The following is a 16,855-nucleotide window of genomic DNA, read 5'->3' on the forward strand; positions in this document are numbered from 1 at the left end:
TGCACTCTAATAAGAGTGATGAATGTTTCACACGAATAGAAACGTTTCTAAAAGCAACTTGTCTTTCCCTGGCTGATGAGTCTCTTGAACAAAATACGGTTTCATCAATATTCTGGCTATGAGGAGAAAACATCTTTTTCTAGTAAATTCAAACATTCATCAAAGAACACCACTGCATGTCACCCAGGGCTGCATTCAGACAAACCGAGCACGGACTGAAGGGTTATGAGGAAGATTATACAGCACAATGGAGAAAGCCACAGTGAAACACAGGGGACTGGCATCCATTTCCAACCAGCCTGGATCAGGCCCTCTTCAGACAACAGAGCCAAATCCCCTCTCCTGCACTGTCAGATAAGGTGGTCTCAAACCAGAGAGCTACCCTGCTTCTCCTAAACTGCTCAACAGTTATGCCCCTCAAAGACAAGCAGATGGACCAAACCCAGGGCACGGCCACCTGCCTGCGCTCCTGAGACCCAAAACGCCTCCCTAAATCACATCCAGAGAGTCACAAGTGACTACAACCACGAAGCTACAGTGATAACGTAGCTGGGTTGTGATCAGACTCCAGTCACTCCTTTTCCAAAGACATTATCTTTACACACAAACTGGAGATTAGCTAGAAGACTTGTTAATTGAGCAGCAGTACATGTTGTGCATATACAGAGATAAATTACTTCCCTTCCTGCAAGAATGTCCCCACTTCTGAACCTTGTGCTGCTTCCTCTGTCCCAGGAGTCCCTCTGCTGTGGGCTGCTGCAAGCTGTCCAAGGCTGCAGGCTCCAGACTGGAAAATAGCGTTCTCTTAAATAAATCCACAGCAAAACACACTGACTCTGGGTCCAGAGCAGAATTCAGTCAAGGAACAAGGGGAACTTAGTGACCACTGACTTCTTCCTCTGTCTAGTGAGGCCAAACACCCAAGATAAAGGGAGAAGCGAGGAAGAGCCTTTTAACACTGCAATAACATTTAGGTGGCAAGCTGCAGCACTCAAAATAAAGCAGTTATCATGATGACAGGTATTCTGGGGAAGCAACAGAGCTGTGAGTCCCACAGCTGGCTTGCCTACAGCTGCAACGGCAAGAGCAGAGACAAGAGCCAAAAAATCACGGGCTCGGGGAATTCACCTGCTCCAGTAGTAAGCTACACTTGAGCAGGCACTGCAGCTCATAAGCTGAGCGCTTGCTAAACAGTCCTGGAAAAAGCAAGCAAAAATCTGTCAGGTCTGAGGGTAGTCAGGAACCAGTCATGCAGAAAAGGCAACAGTGTTGGTGTAATCCCCTAACTTCCCAACTTTTAACAACTTTCCCTGCCTTCCCCCTCCTCAGGAAGCAGGTATATCACAAAGCACCTCACTTCCCAGGAGCAACACTAACACATCACCAACGTCAGCAGCCCTTGGAGAATCCCCCTGTGCCTACCTTGGCTTGGACGGCATAAGAGGCCAGCAGGACAGAAGCTTCAGGAGGACAGTAGATCTTCTCATCCAAAATCTGCTTCTTCACCTGCACACAGAAGTAAAGGACACATAACATACATTTAGTAGAGCAGTGCAAAGCATGACTGTCACAACAGATGGTTACAGTTTGGTTTAGCTCGAGCTGTCAACCACACAGTTAACAATTTTCCTAACACTAATTACAATTCAGGCCCAGGATGTCTCTGGTGGCTCAGAAGGGAAGGGCTCAGGCTTTCACTGGCCGCCTTTTTCAGACAGGTTTGCAAGAAGAGCTAAATTTATATGTGGAAAATGACAGAACCTATATACCATCGCTAAAGGCAAAGAGGGGGAAAAAAAAATCTTGCATGTAAACACAACTATAAAACTCTTAAGGTACAAGCTATGGATGGATATGACATCTATACGCACCACTAAAAAAAAATGAAATTTGCAGCTGAGTCTCTGAGCACACAAAGGTTTTGCTCTGGGATATTCAGGCCTCATTATGAGTCAGTGCTCACCTGTGCTCGAGGCTAATTCCCTCCAATCCCACTGGCAGCAAGGAGAGCTGCGAGTCACCTCCGTGGCAGTGCTTTTAGCAGCAGGCAAAGCCCTGTGCACACTCCCAGAGGAACCAATGTGCAGTTCCCAAAAACAACAGCTTTACATTTCCTAGCTTCTGTGCATTAAAAAATTACACCTGTCATGTTTGATATTTTTTGGTTTTGCACACTTAATTTTCCTTAATAAAGATAGGGAAAAAAACATACTATTTCCTGGGAGACTTAAATGGATTGTCACAGAGATGCAGTAACATCAATTTGAATTTATAACATGCTTTGAGTCCTCAAAGTTGGTTACAACACAATCACAGAAGATATTCCACTGCATTAAGATAAAAACCAGCAGTTGCAAGCTTACGTGCGCTCCTGTTTCCCATATGCATTACAGGAGCCCAGGCTCCTCTCATCATCAGAAATCCTAGTAGCAAAGTCACGGTCTGCATTTATAAAAATGCAGCCTTAACTGCTTTTCCTCTCTGATTTTTCTTTTCAAAGATGCCAACAGCATTTTTCCTCATCAAGGATAAAACCCATGGCAAACCAGACATTTAAAAATAGCCCTACGGAGACACGAGCACACGAGACAGAACTTGGAAATTAACAGCAATACTTCACATTTAGAAGTCCTTTAGCTCTGAGGAACAAAGATGAACTTTGGAAGAGTGAGAAGTAGCAAGAACCTGGTGAGCTCACTTTCATATCCATTTGAAAGGGCACGGCACACTGAAGTCTACAGTGGTTATTTCAAAAGCATCCAAGTCCAGGTTGCCTCTACTTTGGTGTAACAAACTTAAGTGTATTTTTAAAATCTTTATAATGTATTTATTTTACAAACTTCAAATTAACAGCCACAGAGCAGCTGAACCATCCCAACAAGTGCCTAGGGGGTCTGACTAAGACTACTCTAGTCCCAGTAATCATAGTTGACACAACTCTTTATAGGACATAGTTTCAGAAAATTGATCTTGTCTGAAAAAGAGCTCCTGCAACAGAAGCTCTTTGTTACCAGCCACACAGCACTGCTACAACATCAGCTGAGCTGACTTCTCAGGATGCAAAATTTTGTAGCGTACTTTAAATAAAAAAGAAAAAAAATCTGAAGATGCATTCACCACAGTTTCCAAATGCTTTAACATAAGGGCACGAGTTACAGGGGCACATGGGACCGTTAGGTTTCCCTTTCTCCTGTGCTTCTGCCATCAGTCTCTGATGAAGCTCTGCTGCTGGGATTTTCTTCCGCTCCAGTTATTTGAAGGCTGATTTTTGAAGAGGTGAACCTTGCTGTACAGCCTGAACATGAAACAGGTTGGCTGCATTCTGTTCTTGAGGATGAAATTCCCCTGCTTCACATAACAATGCTATCATGTACAAAGGCAACTGCCATCCCTCAGCACAATTGATATCCACACCCTGCAGAGAGGTGGACTCCAAGGCTGTGTGTGTCATTCAAGCCCACATCTGACAGATTCATTTCCCCTAGCTACCACACACTAATATTACAAATCACCTAATCATTCCTGACAGCGAGTTTACGAGGTCTGCAAGTCTGGGCACCTGTGACTGCTTCATCCAGACAAACCATCTTTGACCTATTTTACGAAGTAGTTGTTGAAGACAACTCCCTTCGGAGAGATGTCAACATAACGATGAGGATCCACACTCTGCTGACAACTTTCTGACCCTGCAACCTTCTCACACTTCTGCTCATCCTAGCTCCTTCTCCCTCAGGCTGGAAAACACTGTATTGACATGGCTCCTACCTGCAGGAAGAACAAGTGCTGTGTGATTTCCTGGACCAGTTCCTCCTCTGCGTTCTCAGGATAAAATTTGGCCAGGAAGTGAAAGGTGACGGGCTCCTCTGTTGGAACATCGTGATCCAGAACCTGTGGGATACAAGAGCCATTCAGCTACTCTTTCCAGCTTCTTCAGCACTCTGTCTCTTGGAGCCAAGACACAGCTCCCTTCTGTTCAGATCAGCACATCTTTTGTCAAGCACTTTAGACACCTAGAACAGACGAACCAAGCTAAGTAGTTCAGAAACCACAGTTAAGAAAACAAACAAACATTTCTGACGCTCCTGAGAATGCAAGAAAACAAACAAGTCAGAAACAAACAGCATGCGAAATGAGACAGCAAAGGTTGATCCTGATCTGCTGTGCGCACATTGCCTCTGCTGAACCTCGCAGAGCGGTGCTATATCCTGCTACGCCACCATCCGAACCTTCTCGTTGTTGCCCCGCACTGCCTCTTCTTGTATTTGTTTCAGTGCTGTTCCTCGCTACCTTTCTATTGTGCTGGCACTGCCCAGTTCAGACTGATGTTAGTTTAAAACCTTGGCATAACACACGAGACACCCAGACCTCCCTCACAGTCTCAATTACTGTCTGGTTTTAGTGTAACATCCTTTGGATGCAAACAGAACCATGTTTATCACTTCTCCAACCCACCTCTCAGCAACCTGGAGGCTCGCCTATTTGGGAAGCCTTTCCTCCCTTAGCTCCATCTCCTTCTCACTCCTCTGGTTCTCCCCCTCCCCAGCTCTTCATACATCTCAAAAACAAAAGAAGCCAAGATGCAATTTGACTTTTCCACTAATGGTTTTGTCATTCAGTGGCACAGAAGAGAGGCTTTTAGGTTGCATTTATGTTATAGTCACTCTGAAGTCCAGCATCCCAGCATGGCCATCTCCCCGCATGCCTCAAGGGGATTCAGTGTGTACGGTCCAAGGTTCACAGCTCAGAAGGAGCTGGGGTTATCTCTGCCACCTCTCCTTACTTTAACTTACAGATGCCATGGGGATGAGATTTAAATACACTTCACCCAGTTCACTTTGGCACCACACATAACACAACCTTGAGCATTCAAGGAAATAGCAAAGTACATCGTCTTTTGTCATCCCACACGACCTCTCAAGGGAGGTTTGGTTCCAACCTTCTTGTCCATTTTGAGCCAGGCCACCGTATCCTTGATAGTGTACTGAAGCCCAAAGAACCAGGTTTCTCTGAGTCCTAGTGTCCTGCATACTAGATCGAACAGGTCCTTCCCTTTCCACTTCACCTGCAGGAAAGCAAAGAGAAAGCAGAGTTACAAAGATAGATTTCAGAACTTCATCTCCATTCAACCAAATCCACTCTTTTTTCACCTCACGAGGTCTTTGACAGTGTGGAGAAGGCATCTGGTACAGATAAGAAAACATCTTAATGAAGCATACTTTATATCCTTCCATCTGATCTCATCTGCAGATCACCAGCTCCAACCTCAGCAGGAAACAGAGATGTGATTTTTCCCCCCTTCCAAAAACGACACTGTAAAACCCTCTGTTTCTTCCTCTGGCAACCCACCAACATTCAACAGAGGACCTGAAGGGTCCATTCAGGTTCCTTTTGAGCAGCCATGCACTGCTATGAGCAGCCTGTTTCCAGCAAGAAATAAAAATCACTCTTAACTGCCCCTTAATAGCTTTAACGGCTCCACTTAATAGTCCCAGGAAGCCCTGCACAAGCTCCAGCGTCAGCAACAGGGTTTCACAGACAAGGGTGCAATGCACTCCCCAAAATCAGAAGTGAAACGATCTATGTGCAAAGTGTGTTCATCCAGAGCCACCGACCCTGCACATGTAAAAGGGAAAAAGATCAGAGAAAAAAAAAATTATCACTGAAGTCAACGGTTCTCTTGGAGCATGTTTTGATAGGGTCAACACTGCATTTTCTGCTGAAAATGTTGGTGACAAAAGTAGCTCAGGAGCTGAGAAAGTTGGTCCTGCTCAAAGACCATGTCCTTCGAGCAATCCTGCAGCTGCATCTATGTTGCTACTGAAGTTTGCTCATAAAAACAGAAGGCGTTGGGGAGGCAGAAAGGTGAAGAGGGACATAAAACAGATTAATCTAATATGCCAAAGCCACTTTGGTCTTCCATCTGCACAGTGGAAACAATTGCTGGACCGAGACATATGGCCATTACTCTAAAGCCCTAGGGCAAAAGGATCTCGGCACATTCTCTTGTCACTACAACTCAATCTTGGTGCCACCTGGACAGCATCAATATTAATGCTCAGGCTCGGCAGGGACTGCTGGGGCTGGTGTCGCGCCGCTCCCGCTGTCACCCACTGCCGCCTTGTGGGCAAAGCCGCCGAGGACAAGCTTATTGCCATTCTGCTGGCTTTGATTAAATGAGTATATCGTTATTTTCTCCCCCTCCCAGGGCACGCAAACACACACACTGGCAGTCCCAGAATAGAATAAAGTCAATGTTACCCTCCAAAAAACCAACACCCCCAGACGGCTCGCCACAGCCTCTCCGCAATTCCTATCAACCACCGTCAACACCTCGAGGTCAAAAACACCAGGAGGAGCAAGTTTTGCAGGGTTGTAATTATAAAACCCTAATTTCACACATTTAGCTAGCCTCCAGTCCCCATGATGAGCTCCAGCTCGGCACAGGATGGTTCAGATTGTAGAAGATCTTTTCCTGACTATTATTTTAAGAGGGAGGTTAATTCAAGGGTTCAGACAAAACAGAGCGAGACACATTTAAACAGCTATTTTGTACCATTTCTGTAGGCACATAAAAACAGGCTGCCATCAAAGGGCTATTTCTTAACTGGAATGAAACTGCTTTGCATAAAGTGTTATCGGCTTTTTTTCTTTTTTTTTTTTTTTTCTTTCTGCAAGGACCACATTACAGCCTATTGCTTCAGAGGAGTGATGGGTGCCTGCAGGCACACAGCCCTGCACCTAACCTTTCCCAGGACAGGCCCCTGCGTGTTGCTAACAGGAGCGTCTCCTCCCCAGACACTCCACATCCCATGGGATCAGTGTTGTGAACAAACCTGGAGCAAACCCACTGAGTCCCATCCCCCCCTGAGCCAGGGTTTCCACCCGCTGTGGCTCCCCACCAAACCATCCCTGCAGAATTTCACACGCAGGCACCCCGACTTTGCTCACCACCCTGCAGCAGCTGGCATGACCCAAAGATTTCTTCCCCATAAGCAAGCCAGCCGTTCGTTTCAAAAACCAGCAGTGAGCATTAAAGCAAGAGCTTTGTGTGTTTTCCCCCTTCCTTGCAATTTTAATCTGGTGACAGGAATATTTTAAGCGATTGCTTCTGCTGCTAGATTTTACACCGCTGCTTTGTCACTGCACGAGTACGTTATAGCAGAAATATATATTTACATTCCTGCCCGCACAGTGCTGAAATCTCCAACAGTAACACGCTCAGACAGCCTCCCTGACTGTGCTGAATTACCTTCATTAAATACATAAATGGAACAGCAGCCACGTTTATTTCAACATACATGATTTCATTCCACACCTCGGTACTTAAAATAACTATCTGCATTCAAGTGGCGTCTTTTGACAGCTGAGCTCAAACTGCTTTAGAGGCGTTCAGGACCTCAGCCCTCCTTACCCTTACTTGATAGGACTCGTATCATTAACTGCCACATTTCCTGGTTGTAAAACGCAAAAAAGCCTCCCCCAGGCACGAGGGTATGAGGAGAGCTGCTGTCCAAGGCTGGGCAGAGAGCCTGGGGGAGAGCCAGGATGGGCTAGCAGTTCCCCATCCCATCCTCTGCTAGTAACGCCATTCCCCTGCTCTGCACTAAAGTGACACCTGAAGCGCAAAGACGGTTTCACAAGCCATTACGAGCTCCTGAAAACAAAACAAAGAGGCTCAGAGCAGAAAAATTCCCTCTCAGCCATATGCCAGAGCGTCTGGCACAATGCTATAATAAAGCTCAATGTCCCAATAAAAAGCTACATCATGATAACCTGAACCTGACCCACAGGACAGAGCAAGATGCGTCACCTCAGCATCCTCGATCAGCTGCAGGCATCGCCTCTTACATTTGCAGCTTTGCGTTCTTCCATTAGTATGATCGCAACACAGGTTGTTAGATATATCCAGCGAGTCGTTGAAGGAATACGTGGACAAGCTGCTTTATAAACAGGGTAAGCGCTGCAAGGCTGTTACTCTGTGGAGCTGGAATTTATGTTCTTTACTAAATACAGAGTGTTTACAATTTATCAGCAGAGCATTTTAAGTAAACAGCACCAAACACTTAAAAGTCAGCAGCCAGTGGCTAGAATAGAGTGCTTCCAGTACCAGTTATTGGCATCATCTTTTTCTCCAGCAGAGACATTGCATTTGGCGTCGATTAACAGGGTTTGCATTATTTATTAACCTGCACCAAAAGTCATTTCCAGCTAGCAGGCAACTGGACAATTTATTTTGGTGCACAACCCTTCCATCAAGTTTCACAACTGCTCCTTAGCTAACAAGTCAATAAACCAGCTGCAAAAATGAGCAGAAGGGTTATCTGATTCCCTTGTTGTGGGGTGACAAGGAAGGAGTGCCAGCACTACGAAGTCGGCACTTTTGTAGCGAAGTGCTACAAAAAATGGGTGCCAGGCACAAGAGGGTGCAGCCACCCTGCAGAGGGTTGAGCAGGTGGTCTATGGAAAAAAAAATCAACCACTGGTATAGGCGGATGCTTTTCTTCCAACCATGTCAAATTGAGTTTACGCCAACTACATGGAAAAGGGAAGGAAAAAAAAAAAAAAAAAAAAAAGGACACTTTTTAAACCATTTAAGATCAAGGTTCCTCACGTGAGAAGCTCTCCTCAGACAACAGGGAGGTACCCAAACCGCTGGGGACAAAACCTGGCTCTGTCCGGGGGCGGCAGATGAAGATCTCACCTCCGTGTCGATACAAACACAAACCACCAGAGCTTCAGCTGTCCCTGGGGTCAGGCTGGGGAATAAGGGCACAAACAAGTGACTGGAGGGCATTAAGGCAGCGCTCAGCAGCTCAGCCCAGGCACACTGCTTCCCAGGGAAAATCCATTGCCAACAGTCCCTCTGCACCCCACGCAATGCAGCCGCTCTGCGGAAGGCACAGCACCAGGTTAATGCATGACCTGGAAGAAATGACTAACATCTATAGAATATTTCACTGCACCCATTTATCTTTAAATAATGCAGAAAATGGCTTTTCACCTCAGCAGATCATTTTATTAAGCGTTAGTTCTGTGCTAGAGATGAAAAGAGAGCACAGAGTCCCTGTTGTGGTGACAGTCTGAAAGACCACGAAGAAAAGGGGACCAAGCCCCAGGAAGATGTGCTCAGCTTCCATCGTGTGATGTTATTTCCATTTAGAAGCAAGGTTTAACAAGAGGATGTGACACCTCTTCAGTGGAACAGGGAGGAAGATGGCAGAAGGGAGGGGGCAGGGGCTGAGCAGAGCACCCTTCCACTAACCACCTGGGAAACAATAAATGGGTGGGCTGTATCTGTTCCCCATCCCACCAGGAGATGCCCAAACAAACGAGCCACAACAGTTTACGCCTGAAATGGAGATAACTTTTGAGACTGCAGACCACATTTATTTCTCTTTCTGAACTTGAATGATATTAGGATTGCCACAGACAACAATTTATTTGGATTTAAAGCCCATTTGCAGCAAATGGGGAATCAAATACGCAATATGCTTCCATTTTTTTAAAAAAAAAATCAAGTGATGTCAAATACTTTCAATTGCCACTTACTGAGCCACAAGACAGGGCTGTAAAAGTTATTTTTATTTACTAATGCTACACGACAACTCGATAATGAGCTTTTAATTAAAACCTATTCTGTTAACCACCGAGGAGGCCAAAAATGCACCCAGGCGTAAGGACACAGATGGTGCAGCCAAGCACATTTCGTGATGTCTGCCCAAGACAGAGACGGAGTGGGGTACACGGCAGAACAAGCTGCTGCGGCTCCGGCCAGCCGGCACTGAGGCAAGTGGGAGAGGCGGAGGGGACAACAACCGATGATGATGTCCCAAAGCCTCACCTAGCCCCACAAGTTGGGTTTGCACAATTTAAGAGTTACAGAGTCAAGCAGCAGCTCAACACAGGGGAAGAAGGTCCAAGAGGTTGAGAGAAGGATCTTGATCCTGCAGGGACCCCCCCCAGCCTTTGGGTGCCAAGGATGCATAGGAATATAACATCAGACAGAGCTGTCTCTGACAGCAGCCTGCACCCTCACCGCCGCGAGAAGGGCCCCACAGGGCAGCAAGCACCGCGTGGGAGCCAACTGTGGACTGACACAGGGTATTTCAGCACAAGCCTGACCTGCTCTGACGATCTTTTGCCTGCTGATGCACTCTGAAAACAGACAGCTTACCGCAGGGAAAGCCACGCTAGGCTTTAAGAAGCCAGTGTTGTCAGCCTTAGGAGAGAGGGTTAGCCTTGCAAGTTTACCTCTGAATGAAGCAAGGCTAAACCATGTATACTATCAAACGCCTCTCTTCCAGTCTTAAGGGCTGTTTGATTTTCTAACAGAGTGCTGCCTCCCAGCTTCAAGTAGATTGTTTCCAGGGCTGCTTCCCTGTTCAAGTATTTTTAATTTCAAAAAACCACCTACTTGAAAGACACTGTAGCAAAAAAAAAAAAAGAGGAAGAAAGAAGAGATATTAAACAGCATCAAAACCAGAGTCTGTACACCAAAAGAGCAAGACTTTCTGTCCCAAATGCCTTCACTCCTTCCCCTTTGCATCAACACACCTCCTCTGAATTAACCACAAAGACTGACGATTGACAGCAGTTCTGAACCATCTTTGGAGGGAACGAGATAACTCGGAGTTTCACAATCAGCTCAGAAGAGGCTGCAGTGGGACACAGGGGATCCAGAGAGCATTTCAGATGCAGGATGAGGCAGAGAGAAGCCAAAGAGGACCTGTCTTCATAGCAAGTCTCATGTGACTTGTGCACAGCTTAAGGGAATGCAGAACTGAACCACACCAAGCAAGACATCTCTAAAAAATTAATTCCCAAATGACACTGTTGTGAATCAACAGAATTTCTGACCTTTTTTGGCATAAACCCCTCCAAGCCACGAAGTGAGAAAATAGCCCTTACCTGCAGCTCATATTTAAAGAGGGGTCAGCAGCAACCAAACAGCACAAACTCCTGAGCACTCGCAGAGAGCCAACACAGGATTGGGGCAGATGGGTGTGCTGAGGAACCAGAACATTGACTTGACAGCTGGTATCCCAACAATTTACTGAAGATCATTTTGTAGCTGAGGGGGATTATTTCTCTCAAGCTTTTTAAAAATAGCTGTTACTGCCCACAGATCCGTCTTTTCCAGTTAACTTCCTGCCTGTTTGCAGAAGCTTAGCAGCAGTGAGAGAGGTCACTGCCCCTACTAGCATCACTGAGCTGCTGCTAGATATTTAACCAGGGATGGAAGGATTTTTATAAAACCCCTTCCAAGGATCCTGCAACACAGAAGGAAGCTGAGGGCGCTCTACTTCCTGGCTTCCTTCTCTTGCCTGTTTTATTTTGGTGCAGTGACTAGAGAGAGCTCAAAACTCGACCTCAATTTACTGTGCCAGCTCTTACTCAAAAACTTACTTGGTTCCAGATTTTCACCACCAAATCTTTGCTTGCTCCTGTTTCAGAGGATAAGCTTTTGCAGCTCAGCTACGTAACTCCCTAGGTTTGTTAACAAAGAGACCAATCCTTGGCCACACACTGCTGAAATTTGGTCTTGCCTACTTACAAGCGAACAGAAAAGCTTTACAACTAACCTCGTCCAACTGGCGCTTCACCGAGTGGGGCACTGGGCTAAAAAGATCCCTTCCAACCAAGGTTATCCTCTGGACAAAGAGGAACAGATTAAGCACTGAAGCAGTGACAGCGTGCACGTTTGGACCAGCAAATACATCAGTCCAAACCTGCCACTTCTTGCTGCTTGAACACTTAAGCTGTTTCTCTAGGTTGGCTGTAAAGCTTTTCCATTCATTTTTAACCTACGACCCACAGAAGCCGCTGGATAGCTAGCTGCATCCTTGGTGAAGTAATGATCCCTGCAGGAGTTTCAGGCCCAAGATCACAGGCGCGATTAAAAGGCTAAAGATAAAACACACACTTCAGAAAAGGTGCTGTGGCTCCAGAGGTGAAAAGCCACTAACCTGACTGACCACTGCAAGAGGAAGAAACGGGCAAAGACATGCACAAAACCAAAAGAAAGATTGATGGGTTTCTCCTATCAACCAGGGAACTTGGTTCTTGGAGGAAAAAAACTGCACATCAGTCCACGTGAGACCAACCTGACACCAGCCACGTTACACCACCACCGTCCTACTGGAGGGACAGGATGAACGATGCCTTGGAAGACAAAGACTCAAAAATACCACAGATTTTTATGATGTATGCCAGAGATAATGGATAACCAACTACCTCATCTAGAGAGGCACCACCAAAACCACATTACCTTGCCATGTCGACTACTTTAATTTGGTTCAGGGCCACTGTCAGCAAGCTGCACCATCAGGGTGGCAACAGCAGAGGAAACCATCAGGCCCAGCAGGCTCCTGGCACTGCACTCTGAACTGACATCAAGCCATTTGTACCACACCCTGGCAAGCTCTGCTCTACACTATGCCACTTAAAACAGCTTCCCAAATCGGTACTCGGGCAGTGCACTGCCTATCGCGGTGTTAATCGCAGGAGAACATCAACATTAAATGTCTTTCAGCAAGATTTCTCTTCTGCTGCTCTCCAAGCACAGAAAGCTGAGGGACCGCAGGAGCTATTTGAGGGTGATCTCAGAAAGGTGAGGCAGCTAGGGATTGGTTTAACATGGGGATTTTAAGAGCTATGCAAATGTCTATCCTTCCTCAAGATGCTATCAATTAATTAGGTAGCAGGCTCAAACAGCTGCGATGGAAGTAACATAAAGGAAGACACTCAATTTGTGCCTTCAAGATTTCCCCAAACAAATTATAAGTCTTTAAAGTGAAACCCCAACCGTGATTATTAAGTTTCATCACCAGGTTAGAAAGATTAAAATTTCATTTCTATGAATTATTTTAGATTTAGACTCGATTTAGAGACATCATTTGCAGAGTAAACAGATGCAAAGCGGGTTTAATCTCTTAAAATACACAGCTGGGAATTTCCACAGGGCAGACTGAAAAACTAACACAGAAAAATAAGATGTCCCCCTCACAGCTACGGCGGTGTTGGTGCGGTCAAAAGAAGAGGGACTGCTGGGACCAGAGCCAGGGCTCTACAGCTTGCACTGAGTGACATTCAGTCCAGCCCCAAGAGCCAGCCATCAAGCCACAGCAGGTTACGGATTCAGATCTCTTAGCTGCTCCACACACTCTCCCCAAGGGCTGGGGCAGACCTTGCTAGCCCCAGCTGCCCACCACGCTGCCCAGCCAGGCACTGCCAGGTCTTACATCCCATGGCCTCCACTATTTCCAGCTGTCTGGCCACCCTCGAGGTCTCAGGCCTCCGCTGCCACTGCCTCCAGGTGAGGACAGCACCTCTGTCCTGCGCAGCAGGGCTGGGAAGTCTAACTCATGACAACACAGATCACACCTCAAGAGCTCTGCAACAAAGTTTGGAGAAAAAAGATCAGTTATGTTAATCCCACACAGAAAAACTCATTGCTGAAGTGTGTTTACCAGCAATAGGATCAAAACCTGCCCGGGAAGCCACCAGTTAGGCTATGCTGAAGACCAGCACACATAGTATCAGCCTTCCCAGAACAGCCTCACACCCCTCAGATCACTCACTGGCTGGGCATCTGGCTCCTGGAGAAGGAAAAGCAGGGTGAAAGAAACACAGCAACGCTCAGAGCAAGGCTGGGAGCACACACCTAGGGCACAGAGATGAGCAGTGGCTATTTGCAATGGGGTGGAGGGAGGACAGAGACTTCTGGAAGTGGATGAGACCAAGGGCATGACAAGATGGCAGGGCAGGATGACAGAAATCAGCCCGCTCTGCCTGGACCGCAGCCTCTCCTTCGCAGGGACCCGCAGTGCCAGCACGCAGAGGATGCAGGAGGGAGCAGCAATTTCCCGCTGGCCCTCCCAACTCTGAATACCCAGCTCCCAGGGCTCAAGCAAAACAGTGCTCCCCGGACAACTGCCGAGCGGGCAGGGCTCCTGGGCAAGGCCATTTGGACTGGCAACCCAAGGTCAAGGCGTCAGCATGAATTAGGCAGCAAAATGCTCCTGCACTCCTTCCTCTGCCTGCTCAGCTGCTGTTTTCCATGGGGTTTCAAGCCCAAGGCAGGGAGCAGGCTCCAGCACACCAGGTACACACCAAAACCCAACCAGAGCTACAACCCTAGGACTGCTGGACTCACAGAGGAACTGATGAACCTGCAGCTCATTCCCTTGGTGGAGCCAGGAGGTGCCCACAGCTGGAGAGCAGCAATGGCAGAGAGGGAGGGGATGAGCACAGGCAAGAGAAGCCAAGAGGCAGCAGCAGTCCCCCCTGCCCAGCTCCGAGTGAGTGGCATGCCCCCAGGAGCAGGCTACTGATGAGATCTCCAACAAACCATCGGCTACCCATCCCTGTCAGCACCAGGTACCATTTACAGACTGCAAAAACACATCTCAGGAGCCTCCCCCAAACAGCACAACAGCAAGACTCCCAACTGCACCTCCTTCCACTAACCCTCTGGTGCGTGTTTGTGCAGCAGGGGTTTCCCCCTCCCCAGCCTCCTGCTCCGGTCAGCAGTCCTTCCCATCCAAAGAAACCCATCACATCAACGCCCACACAGATACTCCAGCAAACACAGTGCTGCTCACTCCTCTCTCATCTCAACCCTCCACAGCCCGAGCCCAGCAAAGCTTCGGGCAGGGGCCAGATCCCTCTAGAGAGCATGGTCCTCCCCAGACCATCGACCCTCCCACTCCTTTGACTTTCAGGCAAAGTGGCCAAGGCCACAAGCTCTGCTCCTGGCTCCAGGTCTCGCCATGGGCTGCCACAGCAAGGACAGAGACAAACCCTTCCCTGGGCCACCTTCCCATCCCCTCCGTCACATCAGCCCCAGCGACTCAAGGCCACAGGGTGTGTCTGATCCATCTGCAACGTCAGGAGCTGGGCTTGGTGCATTTCTGCAGAATCAGCAGCCAAGGAGTTTTCCCCAGAGCCATACAACTACAAGACAAAGACAGGGGCAGAGACACGGCCAGGGAGCTGGACTGCTTGAATAAAACTCACACCTCAACATGGACTGCCCTGTGCTCACGGGCACCAAGCATGGTGTGAAACAGCCCCATCACTCACAAGCATCCAACTATTTCCCTCCCCTCCACCTGAGCACTCTGTGCTGAAGGATGCCTGAACTCTCCCATGCATCAGCTCAGACGAGATACAGGAGACCCGAGCAGGACCATACACATTGCTCAGGAACTCCTTCCTGCACTTTCAGAAAGGCTGAAGAAGTCTATCTGCAGCAACAAGCTTTTTTGGCAGGAACCTCCCCAAAAAGTCATCTCAAGAGGCACAAGTTGCACAGTCAAATCCCACCCAAAAGCACTGCCTCACTGCTGCACAAATCCCCTAATCCCAACGTGAAGCAACAAATGGCTGCAACATTAAAAAAAAGAATTATTTACTTTTCATCATACGTTATTACTGGCAGCCTCAGAAAAACATGCAAGAACAGTGCCAGGATGCTTAAACTCTCCTAGCAGCATCACAGTGGGAAGCTCACAGGACTACTATCTCAAATAAATCCTTATTCCCTGGGAAAGGCAGAAAGTTCTTCAGAGCGGACAACAATTGTCAAAAGCAAGAAAATTTATGACAACAAACACCCCTCGGCTTACAGGAACTGGGATTCCATCAAGATAAGCATCAGACTAATGAAATATAAACTATTAAATAAGAAGGTTAAACTGGGTAGAAACGGATTTCGGTGTTTGCATGCCTGAGCCCTCTGGATTGGCTGCAAAGACACCGACAACAAACGAGACCCTGGGGCCTGACAGCAACTGCCCAGGGGAGGTTTAAGGGCCACCAAGGGCCAAAAAAAAGGAAAATATCAGGGAAAAAGCAGTCACACCCACAGCGGGCAGCTGGACACAACGCCCCCAGACTCCTCTTCATCCTCGGGACTGAGCTAATAACTCACGCAAACGTGAAAAATGTATTTGTGTGTGTTTGCTGAGCGCTTTGAGCCGGACCCTGGTGGGCTCAGGCCTGGCCACCTGGGCCACCGCCGGCCTCCTCACGGTAGCCACCGTGCAGCGGGCGCCTGCGGCTGCCTGAAGGCTGAATTGTAATGAGAATGAAGGCGAGTTACAAACAAGACACCAGAACCGCGCACACCCCTCTGTCCCGGCCGGCAGCCCCAGGGGGTCGCTCCCCCACCGCGTAGGGCCCACCCACCGCCCGGCCGGCCCCCACCCGCGCCCCCCGCCGCCGGGCCCCGGCCCCACCGCCAGGCCGGCCTCAGGCCGGCTGCCGGGCCAGGGGCAAACCCCGGGCGGGCGGGACAGACCGCGGAGGCGGGCGGGGGTGCGGCCCACCCCCCCGGGAGCCCCGGCCCAGCCCCGCCGCCGCCGCCCCGGCCGTCACCTCGCAGCTGAACTCCATCTCGGCGTCCATGGTGGCGATGCGCACCGTGAAGGTCTTGGGTTGCTTCCTCTTCAGCGAGCTGAAGCTCATGCGGGACGCGATGGCCCCGGCCATGGCGGGGTAGGCGGCTCAGCGCGGCGGTAGCGCCATGGCGGCGGGGAGGGCCCGGGCCCCGCCGCTCCGGGCCGCGCCGAGCTGCGCCCGCCCCCGGCGCCCCGCCATTGGTCCCGCACTGGCCTGCTCCCGCCCCCGCCAGGCGGGTTGCGCGGCGCGACAGCCAACGGGGAGGGCTGTAAAGGAGGAGAGGGAGCGGAAGCGGCTGTGATTGGGGAAAGTTGATGCCGCTCAAGGGAAGGGGGCGGTGCGAGAAGGGAACACCTCCCAGGGCGGGGGGATGAAGGAGAGGCGTGGGCCGGGCGGTGGCGCCACCTGGTGGCGGGCGGAGCGGGAAGCAACCTGCGCCGTGACGTGCTGC

General features: G+C 48.9%; 1 protein-coding gene across 11 annotated transcripts in view; it reads right to left on the reverse strand.

Annotated features, from left to right (window-relative positions):
- The window catches only part of NF2 (NF2, moesin-ezrin-radixin like (MERLIN) tumor suppressor), a 49,531-nt gene extending 32,954 nt beyond the window's left edge, over nucleotides 1–16,577 (reverse strand). For 9 of the 11 annotated variants that reach the window (XR_008821141.1, XR_008821142.1, XM_056333939.1 and 6 more), the window contains exons 1-4: nucleotides 16,381–16,576; nucleotides 4,937–5,062; nucleotides 3,766–3,888; nucleotides 1,423–1,506 (exon numbers count right to left, since the gene is read on the reverse strand). Coding sequence is in view for 9 of the 11 variants with exons in the window: in XM_056333939.1 (XP_056189914.1) it covers nucleotides 1,423–1,506; nucleotides 3,766–3,888; nucleotides 4,937–5,062; nucleotides 16,381–16,494 (447 nt within the window). In the remaining 2 variants the exon portion in view is untranslated. Of the gene's footprint in view, nucleotides 1–1,422; nucleotides 1,507–3,765; nucleotides 3,889–4,936; nucleotides 5,063–16,380 lie in introns of all 11 variants that reach the window. The other 2 variants (XM_056333957.1, XM_056333948.1) reach the window with 1 other exon arrangement.
- Nucleotides 16,578–16,855: the final 278 nt, after the last annotated feature.

This window comes from Falco biarmicus, chromosome 1 (assembly GCF_023638135.1).
Source record: "Falco biarmicus isolate bFalBia1 chromosome 1, bFalBia1.pri, whole genome shotgun sequence".
NCBI lineage: Eukaryota > Metazoa > Chordata > Aves > Falconiformes > Falconidae > Falco > Falco biarmicus.